The 14198-nt window shown below is 37.7% G+C and overlaps 1 protein-coding gene across 7 annotated transcripts in view; it reads right to left on the reverse strand.

Moving 5' to 3' along the window:
• The window catches only part of KCNT2 (potassium sodium-activated channel subfamily T member 2), a 408182-nt gene extending 396935 nt beyond the window's left edge, over window positions 1–11247 (reverse strand). For 2 of the 7 annotated variants that reach the window (XM_037734957.1, XM_037734958.1), the window contains exon 1: window positions 10650–11247. In XM_037734957.1, the coding sequence (XP_037590885.1) occupies window positions 10650–10744 (95 nt within the window). In that variant the 5' untranslated portion in view covers window positions 10745–11247. The remainder of the gene's footprint in view (window positions 1–10649) is intronic. The other 5 variants (XM_017518649.2, XM_017518647.2, XM_037734956.1 and 2 more) reach the window with 4 other exon arrangements.
• Between the last annotated feature and the right edge of the window lie 2951 nt (window positions 11248–14198).

Genomic DNA, 14198 nt, shown 5'->3' on the forward strand with positions numbered 1-14198 from the left:
TTTTTGTCCTAGGGGATACGTCTGACATACAGTACTGGGTGTGTCCCGTAGATCTATTTTAAGTGAATAATTCTCTCTAGTTATATCTGTATCAGGTAGTGAGAATGTAATAAGTCTTATGAAATTTGCTATTTTATGATAGGAGAGTAAATAAGGATACTGTACACTAACTAATCAAAGATTCACCGGAGAAATTTCCTTTAAATTTGAGCCCCAAGCAAAGTTGTGTTTCTCCTTAACTACTAGTTCTTACGAAACTGATCACGCCCTCTTCTTTGCTCTGGCTAACTTTGCAACCATCTCCAGTAAATACAAAGAAATTTATGGAATTCATACTATGTACCAACTCTACATATACCTAACTTGGTTTTTTTCCTTATTATCTTTTCATTCTGTTGTCCTTTCTATTTATTCTATGCTATTGCATGAATTTCTGTGAACCACTGTAAATCTTCTTTAGAATAGGCAAAACACACTAATAAGTAGTTCTAAGTGCTAAGCTAAGCCCTACATCAAGTAACTTCAACTTACAATATGTAAATTTCATAACATCTCTGCATAGTGTTTTCATTGTCACCAGTACAGTGTTGAGAAAAAAATCAATTTCACATAGGTACAAATACTTTAGGAAATAGAAGTATAAACTGGAAATCCTAAAGTCCTACTGAGAAAAATATTGAAAAAAACAACCCCACCTAGCTATACAAAAAAAAAGAAAAAGAAAACCATTGTGGATTAACTAAAGTAGCAAAGAAATGGATGACCCTGGCCAATGCATCCCAAATGGACATTTTAAAACAGCCTTAGTAAGTTAACTATTTGATCTTACATGATGCCTTTTTGATTGATACATGCTCAGGACTCATTTATTATTCACCTGCTTTTTCATATTAACCGTTCTGCTAAACAACTGTTTTTATTTTGTTCCTGAGATACTAATTACCTTTACCCTACTTCAATCAATCAATCAACAACAACCTACACCCCCATACACACACAAATAAAACTGTTGCCTTAGTTTTTTTTGAGAATTTTCCATTTCATTCTACTTTCTCCAGACAGTCAAAGAGCTATGCTCTACATCTAGAAGAAAAAAAAGCTTTTCTTTCAGAAAACAGGACCAACTTCAAAAATTTTCTAACATTTATTTTGAGCAAATCAATGTAACAGTGGCCTATGGGGATACAAGAACTGTATGATTTTTCAAACTTCAAAAGCCTTTAAATTTGTTTCCATTTTATTCTTCCTATTACTTAAATAGCACTAAATAATATTTGTGTATGTTGTAAACATTGTGAGTAAGCATAATAATTAGATTCCAGTTACCTCTTACAGGTTATGTGACTTAGAACAATTTATATATTTCTGTACCTTAGGTGATTCATTTGTAAAACGGAAAAAATAACAGAGTTTCTCTGAATTGGAATAAAGATTAAATAAATACATGTAACATGCCTAGAAAAATGTTTGACACATGCTAAGCACTTGGTAAATGTTCTCTGATGTTACAATAAATACTATACTCAATATTATCATACATTTTCACTTTATCTTCTGCATTTTTATCGGAAATGGATGAAATAGCACATAAATTCCTTTGAGCAGAGAAAGGTAAGAAATAGAAACAAAATACTGAAAGCTTCCATCTATAATTTGCCAGTGTAATCACCACATGGTGTGGCAGTGAGGGAAGTCATTACCATCACTCCTTAATGGAACCTGTGCAGCTTGCTGATCACCCTACCTGATCCCTAGGGGACAGGGTAGTATTTCAGTTTTTGACAGACTTGAGACAGCAGGCTGTCCATTATTAAACCAGACATCTGGCCCCTGTTGTTAACAACTAGTTGTTTGTAATATGTGGACAATCTACACGTTTTCCCACAGGGAGTTAAATGAGGTTGAAATGTGTTAATCCGCTTTTATCCCTATTCACATGGCGATTTACAAGATGGGTTAAGTGTGCCCTTGTAATAACAATTCATCATTATGATTCTGTGTAAGTCCAGTGCAAGAAAGCCAAGAACAAGCAGTTTGCTATTCCTTAGATTTACTGTTTCCTGGCTTTATATGCCAAGTCCATTTCTTACCCATAGTTACATACTGTGAAAATTGGAAGTAATACAACTCTGAATTCAAGGAATGCATACACAGAGGGATATGATTCTCATCCTTTAAAGCTGTGGGATAATTGCAGTAGTGCTGAGACTACTAAAGCACTGATGGGAAGAAAGGTACATATAAGACTAAAGAGGAAAGAGGTCAAAAAGTTGGAGATGTACTGCCAGCGATTGTCCCTACACATCAGCCACGCTTAACAATTGGGTTTGTTTTCCTTCACTGCTTCTATCTCTCAGAAAAGATGAAGATAAATACGTTCGATCAAAGACATAATTGTGGAGAGAAGTCTCACTGTCCTTGGTCTCCCTCTTTTGCTGATTATCTTCTCCTTCACATCCAAGAGCATATTTTTCCCTATTTCTTTCAGGCAACTAAGGCTTTCCAGGTTCTCACCTCTTTACCTCCAAACTCCAAAGCCATCTCCACTTCCCAGTCAAGAGAGACAAATAAGTCTAATACCACTGGTGCACTAACTTATTTCATTTACATTAATGATTTATTTTCCCAAGTATGTGCAGTGGTTCCTCCTTACTTGAAATTATACTACATCTAAGACCTTACGTATGAGTCAGCTTGTTCTGGTTGTACCTAGTTATTAAGGAGTCAAGGTCAGAAATTTCTATTTCACTCCTCTACTTTTATATGACCAGTTATAGAGAATCTAACGTCATTTTATGGTGTTTTGTGGCCTCCATGGAGCATACTTTTCTATTCATCTGCTGTGAGCATGTACATGATCACTATTCTACATGAGAGGCATGCAATGAAATATCCCAGTGGCTTTGGGTCCACCAATACCCAGAGGCTGTGACAAGTTATGAGGCCAAATACACATAAACAAAGCTGCAAGCTGGAGAGATGGGGGTGTTTGGCTGCAAGGCATGAGAAGAAACCTCAGCTTCTAAGAGCACAAAGTTTTTGTTTTTATTACATGAGTGTTTAATACAGAAAACTACAGTGACATAATATATAATATTGGAAAAGTTGTCACTATTAAATGATTGTTTTGGGCAATAAAAAACTAATGATGCCGTTTGGTTGACAAAGTAAAACATGATTATAATAATGTGGTAAATTTCTTGGTTTCTATGTTATGAAGCACAATAATTATTAGTACATGTAATACATGTGTATTAGATATCAATACTTGATATGGATTATACAGGATATTGGACAGATTAACAGTGTTCTGTAGTTTATTTAATTCCAAGAGTAAAACAATATCTATGCTCAATATTCACATCTTTTTTATTCATTATGTTTGGTCATTTGCTAATACCTTTAAAACTTCACATACCACCAGCACTTCCACTTTTTGTTTTTGAGACAGTCTTGCGCCCATGCTGGAGTGCAGTGGCGCAATCTCAGCTAACTGCAACCTCCACCTCCCGGGTTCAAGCAATTCTCCTGCCTCAGTCTCCTGAGTGGCTGGGATTACAGGCATGCCACCATGCCCGGTTAACTTTTGTATTTTTAGTAGAGACGGAGTTTCACCATGTTGGCCAAGCTGGTCTCGAACCCCTGACCTTGTGATCTGTCCACCTTGGCCTCCCAATGTGCTGGGATTACAGGCATCAGCCACAGTGCCTAGTCCAGCACTTCTAAAGAAGTTTATGGCTCTGCTTTTCCATCTCTACCCTACAAAACACTTAAGATGAGAAGCAACTTAAAGTCCCTGACCTTCACTTGTATCCTACTGTCTACAACCCCACCCAACCAATTTTGACTGTGTATCAAGGATGAAATTGTGTCAGTGCTCCAGGCCCACCCTTCTCTTCTGTAAGTGCTTTTCTCCATAGCTATGGATGGCTTCAGTAACAAACTACATGTAAAATCTAGTTTGGTCTCTTGAACTCCAGATCCATACTTCCAAACTTTCCTCAGTTCCTTGAAAATCCCTCGCTCTCTCCCAACACTGGCCTTTTAGGCAAGCTGCTGCTTAGCATGAAATATTATTTTCCCATTTAATCTATTAACATCTGCTCATCCTTAGACCTTGACCTCAGCACATTTCTTTGAAAATTTTCCCCAGACCACAATCTCATCTGCCATACTAGATTCATCTTCAGTCATGCGCTCTCATGACATTGTGAAATTCTCCTTTATAACCTAGCACAACTGTAATTAAATTTATGTATGTATTTTTAAATATGTTTCCACTACTGTAAAATCGGTCTGTTTTGCTCACAATTTTATCCCTAGTGCTTAGTGTGTTTCTTCATAATTAGTAGGTGTTTAATGTCTGTGAAAGAATGATGCCAACGCTATTAAGGGTTTCTACAGGCTATCATTTAAATTTTGAAAGGATAAAGACCAATATATCCACAATTGTCAAAAGTTTCTGTAGGGAGATGTTATTTAGCAAAAATAGACATGGCTCTATTGATATAGTGATTATTTTAATCCACATATTATGATGGTGTCTCACGAATTTTATAGCAATCACACCAATTCTCTGACCCTGCATATTAGCCTACCTCATTTTTTTAAGATTTGCCACGTGAGATTATAAAACAATATAAAAGATCAATTGTCCCATACTGCATTTTTATTCCTAAATATTTTATCTAAAAGTCTCATTTCTTTGGTAATATGTCTGACATTCAAATCCATCATAATCTCAAAAAGAAGTTCAGCAGATGACTAACTTCTGTTACTTAAATTACAACTAGACTGCTGATGATTAAGATCTCTGTGAAAAGGATATTCTTCTATGACCCATTAAAAAAATCCCATATCTAATCAAGGATTGTCAAAGAATAAAAATAATTGTCTTTCTGAATCATTATTTATTGTTTTGATTGCTTTGGCAGAGAAAATTTTAACTACAAATTTAAAACTCAAAAAAAGGACTTGTTTAAAAGACATCTTGATGAAGGATATTGCTTAACATTAAATATTGCTCTAAAAAAGGACAAGTTAACTTAATTTCAAATTGTAAGTATGTAAAGCAATTGGGTAAGTTTCACTGTAAAAAATGTTGCTTTTTGCTTTATTTTCTAAAGATAACTTAGACAAGCACGGTGCATAATAAATAATATGACATTGGCAATACATAAATACTCTAATAAAAACAGATGAACCATCAACGACAAAATGATTGATTGCTATGGTCTCAATGTTGGTGTCCCCACAAAATTTACATACCGGAACATAATTCTGAATGTGACAGTATTCAGAAGTAGAGCCCCAGGGAAGTGATTAAGTCATTTGAAGAATTACTCCTAATACATAACCAAATACAGAAAGTAGATATATAATAGCTGTTAAATTGAATCAAACCTTAAAAATAAAGTATCAGTAATTCAAAAAGCCACATTTCAATTTTATTTATAAGAGTTGGACAAAGAAAAGCACTCTGTGTGTTTCATATAAAATATTGATGTCTGAATTCCTAGTAATGATTGAAAAATAGTAATTAATAAATAATACTTTTTTCTCAGTATTTTAAGTATTACCCTATATATTTTCTAATTTTCTATTGCCTTCCTTGTGCATATTTTTATTATAGTTGATATTGATAAGAAACACGATTGTCTAAACTCTTTCTAACAATAAATGATTAAATCATTTTTGTAGATATTGTACTGTATCTGCATGTTTAAATAGGCATTATGCATAGTTGATTCCGCTGATTAAACAGTAAAAATAAAGTTGCATTCCTTTTAATAGCACTCAAAAATTTTAAATTGTCTTTACTAAACTGAACTTAGAATAAATATTTTATAATAAATGGCTGCTTTTCAAAATAATATATAATTCACTATGGGGTAAAAAATTGCTAATTAAAAAAATGTTTAATATGCCAATCCAAAACCCATTCTCACAACTGAATTTGATTATGTAAAGCAATATATTTTGTAGTGTATATAAATTACACATATTCCAAATGCTATTGAGATATTTTTCTGTTTTTAAAAATACCTCTTAAACTGTTAATTGATTGACTTGTACTACGTCCGAATCATTTAACGTTTTAACTGCAATACATTAGGTGACTTGCTTGAATTATTTCTAAAGGCCACCTATAAAATAAAAAGATAAACTTGAAATTGCTGGATTTGAAAGAAGTCACCTGAGTATTGAAAACTAGAATGGTCTTAATTAAATAAATGACCTTCTCTTCTATGGCCACAACTGAGAATTTTCCATTAACAGTAATTGGAATTGTGGCCATTTATTCACATTAAGTGCATTGTGTTCCAAAGTTTAAAATTACTAAATCATGATGAAAGAGGAGACAGTATAACTGTCTGACAACTTTTAAAACCTGTAACTTATCAGTCTTTAACTGCAGGAGAATACTCTAAATCTTTATTGTTTTGTGAATCATAGAAATATTAAAACAGAAAACAGGCTTGGTTGGAGCAGTGGCTCACACCTATAATCCCAGAACTTTGGGAGGCCAAGGCAGAAGAATGGCTTGGTGCCAAGAGCTGAATATTGAATACTGAATACCTTGAGCCATCTCTAGTATGTAACTTCAGCTACTTTATTGTTAAGCAAATGCTGAATATCCTTTCTACAAATGGTACAGAATCTTCTTGACAGTCTTAAAACAGAAACTCTGTAAAGGCATTATCATAACATAAACAATACTGTCAATATTCTGGGGGGAATTAACCTCTTATCATATCTATGACCACCTCCAGACCCCGCACTATTTCATATTCCTTTCTATATTTGTCCCAAAACCTAACATAATGGGGCTCTGACACATAGCAAGCATTCAAACATTAGCTGAATGAATAATGGCCATTAAAGGCATATCACACAAACCACCTGAATGAGATTTTTGTTTTTTACTCAGGATGCCAAATAAGTGTGCATCATATATATAAAAGACATCTCTACGCATAAGCAATACTCTCATTTAGCAACTCTCAAATATATTTCATAGCCTCACAGTAGTGTTATCCATGTGCTAAATTCTCCGCACTGCTGTGTCTAACCCTATTCCCATATGTCCTACACAGAAAAGGATATCAGAATGCAAATGAGAGAGAAGCAATTACCTAAGGATGGCATTAAAATAATACACACATATATATTCATTACATATAGTATATATTATTCATCACATATTTGTAATATATGATGCATTACATAACAATATACAATTTTTAACATACAGTATACAATATTATACATATATTACAAAAGCAATGCAGACCTGTTACATATACACTATTTACATGTACATTATGCCAGGGTATGTGTATGTGGTTTTACCTACACAAAAGGTGGCACAATATAAATTTAGGTGACCTACTTATCCAAAGTTGGTTCACAGAAAATCTATGGTATGGAATACAAAATTCCTATGTCATAATAGGCCCATCAATATTACGTCTTTAACAACACCCATTTCAGCATCTATCATATGCTTCATTTATTTTCATATATCAGTCAAATATGACCTAAGATAGAGCTTGAAATTCTTAAAGTGAGGAGCAACGTAGGAAGTGTTTACATTCCTACATTTGGAACACAATTCCCCCATAATTACAAGGATGTAACTCTCTACATCCAAAAGACAGCTAACTTGATTCAGATTCTCCCAGAAGGTGACTTTGAGATAGGATTGCAACAAAAACAGTTTATTTGGGAATTGATCACAAATAAAATACCTGTAGGGGAGGAGAGGGCCAAAAGCCAATAAAGCTTGCAGTAGTAAGCCAGTTATCACTGCAAGCAAGTACAGCTCAGTCCCCTTGGACACCATGTAGAACATGCTCCAGAATTATCCAAGTTAAGGAGCAAGGAAGCTAAAGTATTGATTCAACAACAGCCTATTTACTCAATGACACTCTAGCTTGTTCTCCAAGCAGGACTTGTGTGCTCCTGAGGTTGGTGGTGGGGAGGAAACCTCATGCAGGAGGTGTTCAAAGAAAGTTGATTTGAGAATATGGGCAGAACACTAAATGTATCTGTTGTTGGAAATGATCTGCCTACTCCCACATGAAAGAGTGCTTCCTCCTCAACTCTAAAGTAATTGAGTCCAAGAAGATAACTGGGTAGCATCAGATTGCTATTCAGGCATAATTGCAAAGAGGAATTTGTCACCATATTAAAGACAAAGAAGACGACTTTACTTACTACATATTAGCTTAGGATTCTAAAAATGGAAAAAAAAAAGGATTGCAAACAGCAAATCAGAAGTGAAGAAGGGGACTAATATTTAATGAGCACCTAAACCATGCTAGGTATTGTAAATTATTCTTATAAGTTCAAATAAATTAAGTGAAAAGAACTTAAGAATTTGAGGGATTTGAATAACAATGAACTGAACTGAAGAGTCATCTTTACACAGATAAGATATAATATGCAAGACAAGTATTTAATTTCCCAAAATTTCAGTTTCCTTGTGCCTAACATAATTACCTGCTATTCAGAGTTTGTCTGGGGATTAAGATAACATATCTCATAGGTAAAAGCACTTAGCAGTACTTAGTTCCAACTAAAAGTTAGTTCTGTGCCTCTCCATCCTTCCTGCTGTCACAGTATTATAAGGTAGATAGTATTATTCCCATTATAAAAAAAATAAGATTGCTGAATCTCATAATGGCTGAAGGAAGGCTACTCAGCTAGTGAAGGAAACAGCCAAGGACTCAAGTGTGGGTTTCTCTGATTCCAAGGATCTTGCCTTCAAAGATTAACAACAAATGGAACCAAAACCAAAAATTAATTTTCCATGAAGCCACAAAATTAGCCAAATCTTTAAAAATGGTTGAATGATGATTGTTTTAAATGTTTAATAACTTATTTTGTTAGTAAAAGTGGCCTGCTTAGTAAGTTAAAGTTGGGCTCGCATAAGCTTTTAATATAACATAAAATTTTAACAATTCTGCCAAACTTTTTTAATATAGCAGTTATTCATTTAGGCACGTTCAACTAATCAAAATTCTTAAATACTAAAATATTTCTGCATCATACTTAGAAAAATGAGGGCAACCACATGAAAATTTACATCTTAGATATATTTAAAAACAAACAAACATTACCATCACTATAACCAACGTATGTGCTTTATGTGTTTAATCCATCTCAGACTTTCTACAAAGAGGGTATCTATTCTATATAATGATCCTGAGGTCCTGAACTAAATTAAATATACATTCAGTCACTATGAACATCATGCTACATTTGATAAGCCATTTACACAAGCTAATACAGTTTATCTAAATGTCAATTCATATTACAAATTCACTCAAAAATTATTTCTTTATCTTCAGTTTATCCAAACACTTTATGAGAATACTGAGAAATTGGTATTACTTCTTTAAATTTTTAGCCAATATATGTGGTTTTGCCTAAATAAGAGGCTGAATCAAAATATCCTCTACGAAACATCCATCTCCCTTTAAATTACTAATATGAGACCAGACAAGATGCCCATAATTGATGCTCAAGATAAAATCCTCAGTGTGTAGAGACAGGAGTTGGTATTGGGAGCTGTAAAGATGAGGAAAAGAAACAGTGTATTGGCCAGTGGTCATTGAGGAGGGGATTTTGGATTGGACCAATAATGGATCTTTTATATAATTAAATAGAACATCAATACCAAACTAAACTTCAAGGAAACATTTCGATTGACTGGAGAACCTAGTTAGTATACACGTATTATCGTAAAACAAAGAAATGTGGCATGATATGGGATGACTATTCCAGAAAACATTAAATGCACTGAAATACAAAATGTGCTTTTTAAACAATGAGACAGAAATAGACGGAGGAATTTCAGAAGTTTGTGCAAAGCAGTAATACTATAAATAAAACACACAAATGATATGTTGCTAACAATAAATATTCCACTTTTGAAACTTAGTTGTAATTTTGAGACATATATGCTGTTTCAGTTAAAAATGTACTAGTTATGAAAAGGCTGTATCATGCTATACAAACACCATTATTCATAATGGTAAGAGTGACCTGTTCAAAGTGAGTATATTCTAATGCAATGGTTGCCATTATCACTAACTACATGTTACATATTAAAACCAGTGGTCTACCTAAAACATCAAATGTTTAAACAGCATAAAATTTCCAGTGGCAAGCAAGTAGACACCTACTCAAGGCAACACAAACAAGTAGTAGGTAAATAGATGCAGGAGATTTTAAGTTTCGAATGCGCTTTTTCAAACAACCTGGATGCAGTTTTGAGTCTGATTAACCACCCCTAAGGAAGAAATGCAAATTTTTTGGGACTGATAGCGCATACCATTTGCGTGTACGGTACCTCCGATACCAGCCTTACACACATCCTAGAAAAGCATACATAGACAAAAGAATAATGCACTCACCAACTGAGTGCAATAAACGCATTGCAAGCGTAAGAAAAGTGCAAAGAAAAAGAGTTCCTCATCTATAGCAACAGTTCTATAGAGTCAAAATGGAGAAACAAATCAGAGTCCCTTTTACTCCTCCCCCAGCCTCAGTCTCCCGTTCTCCCTCCTCTCCCCTCGGCCCTCCCATTTCCGTCTTTTTTCCAGCAGTGTTGACAGGGCAAGCCTGAGCACGCCACTCACCTGTCGTCGTTCTGCCATCCTTGGTCCCCCAGCAGCAAATCTCGAAATCTGTACCTGGGAGGCAGAGGGGGCACTTCGCTCTCCAGGTCAACCATCCTTCCTCAAAGAGTGGGAACATCAAACGACAAATGGAGGAGAAACACTGCGGGGCGGAGGGAGGGGACGCGGCAGACGCCGAGGCCGAGCGGGGCCGGGAGGGAGGGTCGGCCGCCGCCGGAAGCTGAGGCTGGAGAGGGGCCGGCGCCGCGCTCCGGAGGGTGTGAGGGGATGATGCAAACCCAGCCCGGGAGCAAAAGTCTGGCTCTGACGGGAACCGGCGCTGCCAAGGAACCGCCCCCAGGCTCGGCGCCGCCTCTGGGCCCCAGGACTAGGGGGAGGCGGTATAAAAAGTTACTTCGCCGAAGAAGACGCGCGGTGCCTCGAAAGAGGGGAGGGGCGGGAGCGAGCGCCGCTGGACGGCGAGGCACCTCCCCTCACGGCGGCTGGCGGGTCCCCCCGGGCGGCCGCGCGGCCGCAGCTCCCTCAGGCGGGCTCGCTCCGGCGCAGCCCGGGGCCGGCGGGAGTCGCGGGAGGTGGGCTTCGGCCCCCGGCGCGGCCAACCCGGCGCTCCCCTCAGTCTCCCGGCGCGCGGGAGCGGGAGGCGCAGCCAATGAGACGCCCCCTCATTAGCATAGCACGTGACGGCACGGGCGCCCTGGGGACAGCCAATGGGGGCAGCTGAGGAGCGGCTCGCGGGGCTCCAGACCCTGCTCCGGGAGGGGCCGGGGGCTCGGATGCCGCCGGCGCCCTCGCCGGCAGTCCAGGTGGGCGGGATGGAAAATGGCACGTTTCTGGAAGGGGAATCCCGCGCTCAGCCCCAGGAAAACCCCATTTTTTCTCACATTCGGAAAGGAGGGAGGTGTTTCCCTGAACTCGGGGGAAAAATGAAGGGCCACCTTAGGCCGCTGAAGAGAAGCGTTCAGATGACAGGGAGAGCGCCGCGAAACGCGCTGAGGGCCGCGCAGCAGTCACTTGCTGCTGCTGCTGCTGCTGCTGCTGCGAGCAGCGCCGCGGGCTTCGGTCCGCTCCTGTCAGCGGTTCACACCGAGGAAGAAGTGAGCCCGCAGACCACGGTCTGCTTTTCAGGGGGAACCCCTCTTGCGGGGACCCCACCACGCAGCGCGGCTCACCGTTCTTCCTCCAAGAACTGCCTGCCTCCGAGTATGTACGGACCGAACACGGACCATCGGACAGCCTGGCGAGGACACACAGGCAGCTTCTGCCCTTACTCAAGAGACCCTCGCTTGTGTGGAGGAACACGCTTATTCCTTGATCAATCAAAGAACATAGAGATTTGACACTAATCAAAGAACATAGACAGAGATTTGACACTAATCAAAGAACATAGACAGAGATTTGACACTAATCAAAGAACATAGAGAGAGATTTGGAAATACCTGTTAGATACACACACTTCTTCATGGTGGGGGTCAAGGAAGACATTGAAAATGAACTAAGCCTTCTGTATTCATTTGCAGCCTGCTTTAGGAAAGGGAAGAAATGTGAAGGAAGCAGAGAGAATACTATAAGTAGAGGCAAAGTGATTTTTCAGAATACTTGGCTTATCCAGAAAATAGTGATTAATTTGGCATGATGAATCCTCAGTAGAGGCCATGTAGCAGAGGGTTTATTAAAATCTAGAAATGAAGGAAGAAATCACCAAAATTTGTAACATCAAATAAGATGACTACTGAAACCTGAAAAAATAGCAGTTGAAATAAAAGTGATACCCTTTGTCTCTATCTTCAAAATCCTACTGATACTTCCAGACCCATCTCAAACGGCATATCCTCCATTCGATTTCTTGGTTTTTACAGCTGCTTACGAAGCCTTCTTTCTTCGAACCCCTTTGTTTAAACCCTTCATAACCCATGTGACTATTTTGCCTGGAATGCTTACTATAACCTATATGATTATCTGTGCATTTTTCTTACATCTCTTCCCGTTTCCCTGTGCCTTAGCTTCCTCTAGCACAGGACCTTCAAAATAGCCACATTTCAATAAATGCGTTCAGTTGTATTAAAAGCTATTAAACCTAGGAAATTGTTTTTTTTTCCAACCATCCTTGCGCTCCAGTGGTATTGTTTTTATGAAATCATAATTTAGCATGAACTTGTGTAATCACTTTGCTAAATAAGAAAGTAATATTAATACATTATTAGTTTGTACATATAGAGAGAGATCTGGTTTATATTTTAGCCCTTATCGTCTCCTATTAAAATGGTTCTATTAATTTTATTTTTAATGTTCCAGGTTAGAATTTATATTGTTATAGTCTATCTTTATTATTTGGATGACTAGAAAATCTGAAATATTTTCATATCATTAACAGACTAAAAATCAAGACACTAAAAAAAGAAAAAAATAGCAATTGATTATTAGACTCCTGGGATGCTAGAAGTTAGAGGGTAAAGCAACAACATTTTACTTAAAAGAAAGTTGTATACCTCTATTTTACACTTTTGTGAAAATCTTAGTTATTTGGCTTCCAAATACTCAGATAACAGTTTAGAAGAGAACAAATAGTATGTTAAAAAAAATAAGAAAAAACCTTCTGAGCTAATAGTGTCACAGCATAGCTTTTAAGGATACAAATGGTACAAAGTAATGTGCTCAGTCCTGCCAGTTGGAAACTACTGCAGGGACGATACTTTGATTCCCTGGTGTTCTTTGAAATTGTCCAAGTGAATTCTTTTATTATAAACTTAAGAAAATTAGAAGAATAATGTAATATATGGAATGCTATTGATATGGTTTGGCCCTGTGTCCCCACCCAAATCTCGTTCTGAATTGTACTGCCATAATTCCCACATGTTGTAGGAGGGACCTGGTGGGAGATCATTTGAATCACAGCAGTGGTTTCCCCCATACTGTTCTCATGGTAGTGAATAAGTTTCATGAGATCTGATGGTTTTATCAAGGGTTTCCACTTTGGCATCCTCCTCATTTTCTCTTGCTGCCGCCACATAAGAAGTGCCTTTAGCCTCTCATCATGATTCTGAGGACTCCCCAACCATGTGGAACTGTAAGTCCAATTAAACCTCTTTTTCTTCTCAGTCTCAGGCATATCTTTATCAGCAGCGTGAAAATGGACTAATACAGTAAATTGATACCAGTAGAATGGAGCATTGCTGAAAAGATACCCAAAAATATGAAAACAACTTTGGAACTGGGTATCAGGCAAAGGTTGGAAGAGTTTGGAGGGCTCAGAAAAAGACAGGAAACATGTGGGAAAGTTTGGAATCTCCTAGAGACTTGTTGAATGGCTTTGACAAAAATGCTGAGAGTGATATGAACAACAAAGTCCAGGCTGAAGTGGAGATGAGGAGCTTATTGGGAACTGGAGTAAAGGTGACGCTTGTTATGTTTTAGCAAAGAGACTGGCAGCATTTTGCCCCTTACCTAGAGATTTGTGGAACTTTGAACTTCAGAGAGATTATTTAGGGTATCTGGTAGAAGAAATTTCTAGGTAGCAAAGCATTCAATAGGTGACTTGTGTGCTGTTAAAGG

This window comes from Cebus imitator, unplaced genomic scaffold, assembly GCF_001604975.1.
Source record: "Cebus imitator isolate Cc_AM_T3 unplaced genomic scaffold, Cebus_imitator-1.0 Scaffold694, whole genome shotgun sequence".
Classification (NCBI taxonomy): domain Eukaryota; kingdom Metazoa; phylum Chordata; class Mammalia; order Primates; family Cebidae; genus Cebus; species Cebus imitator.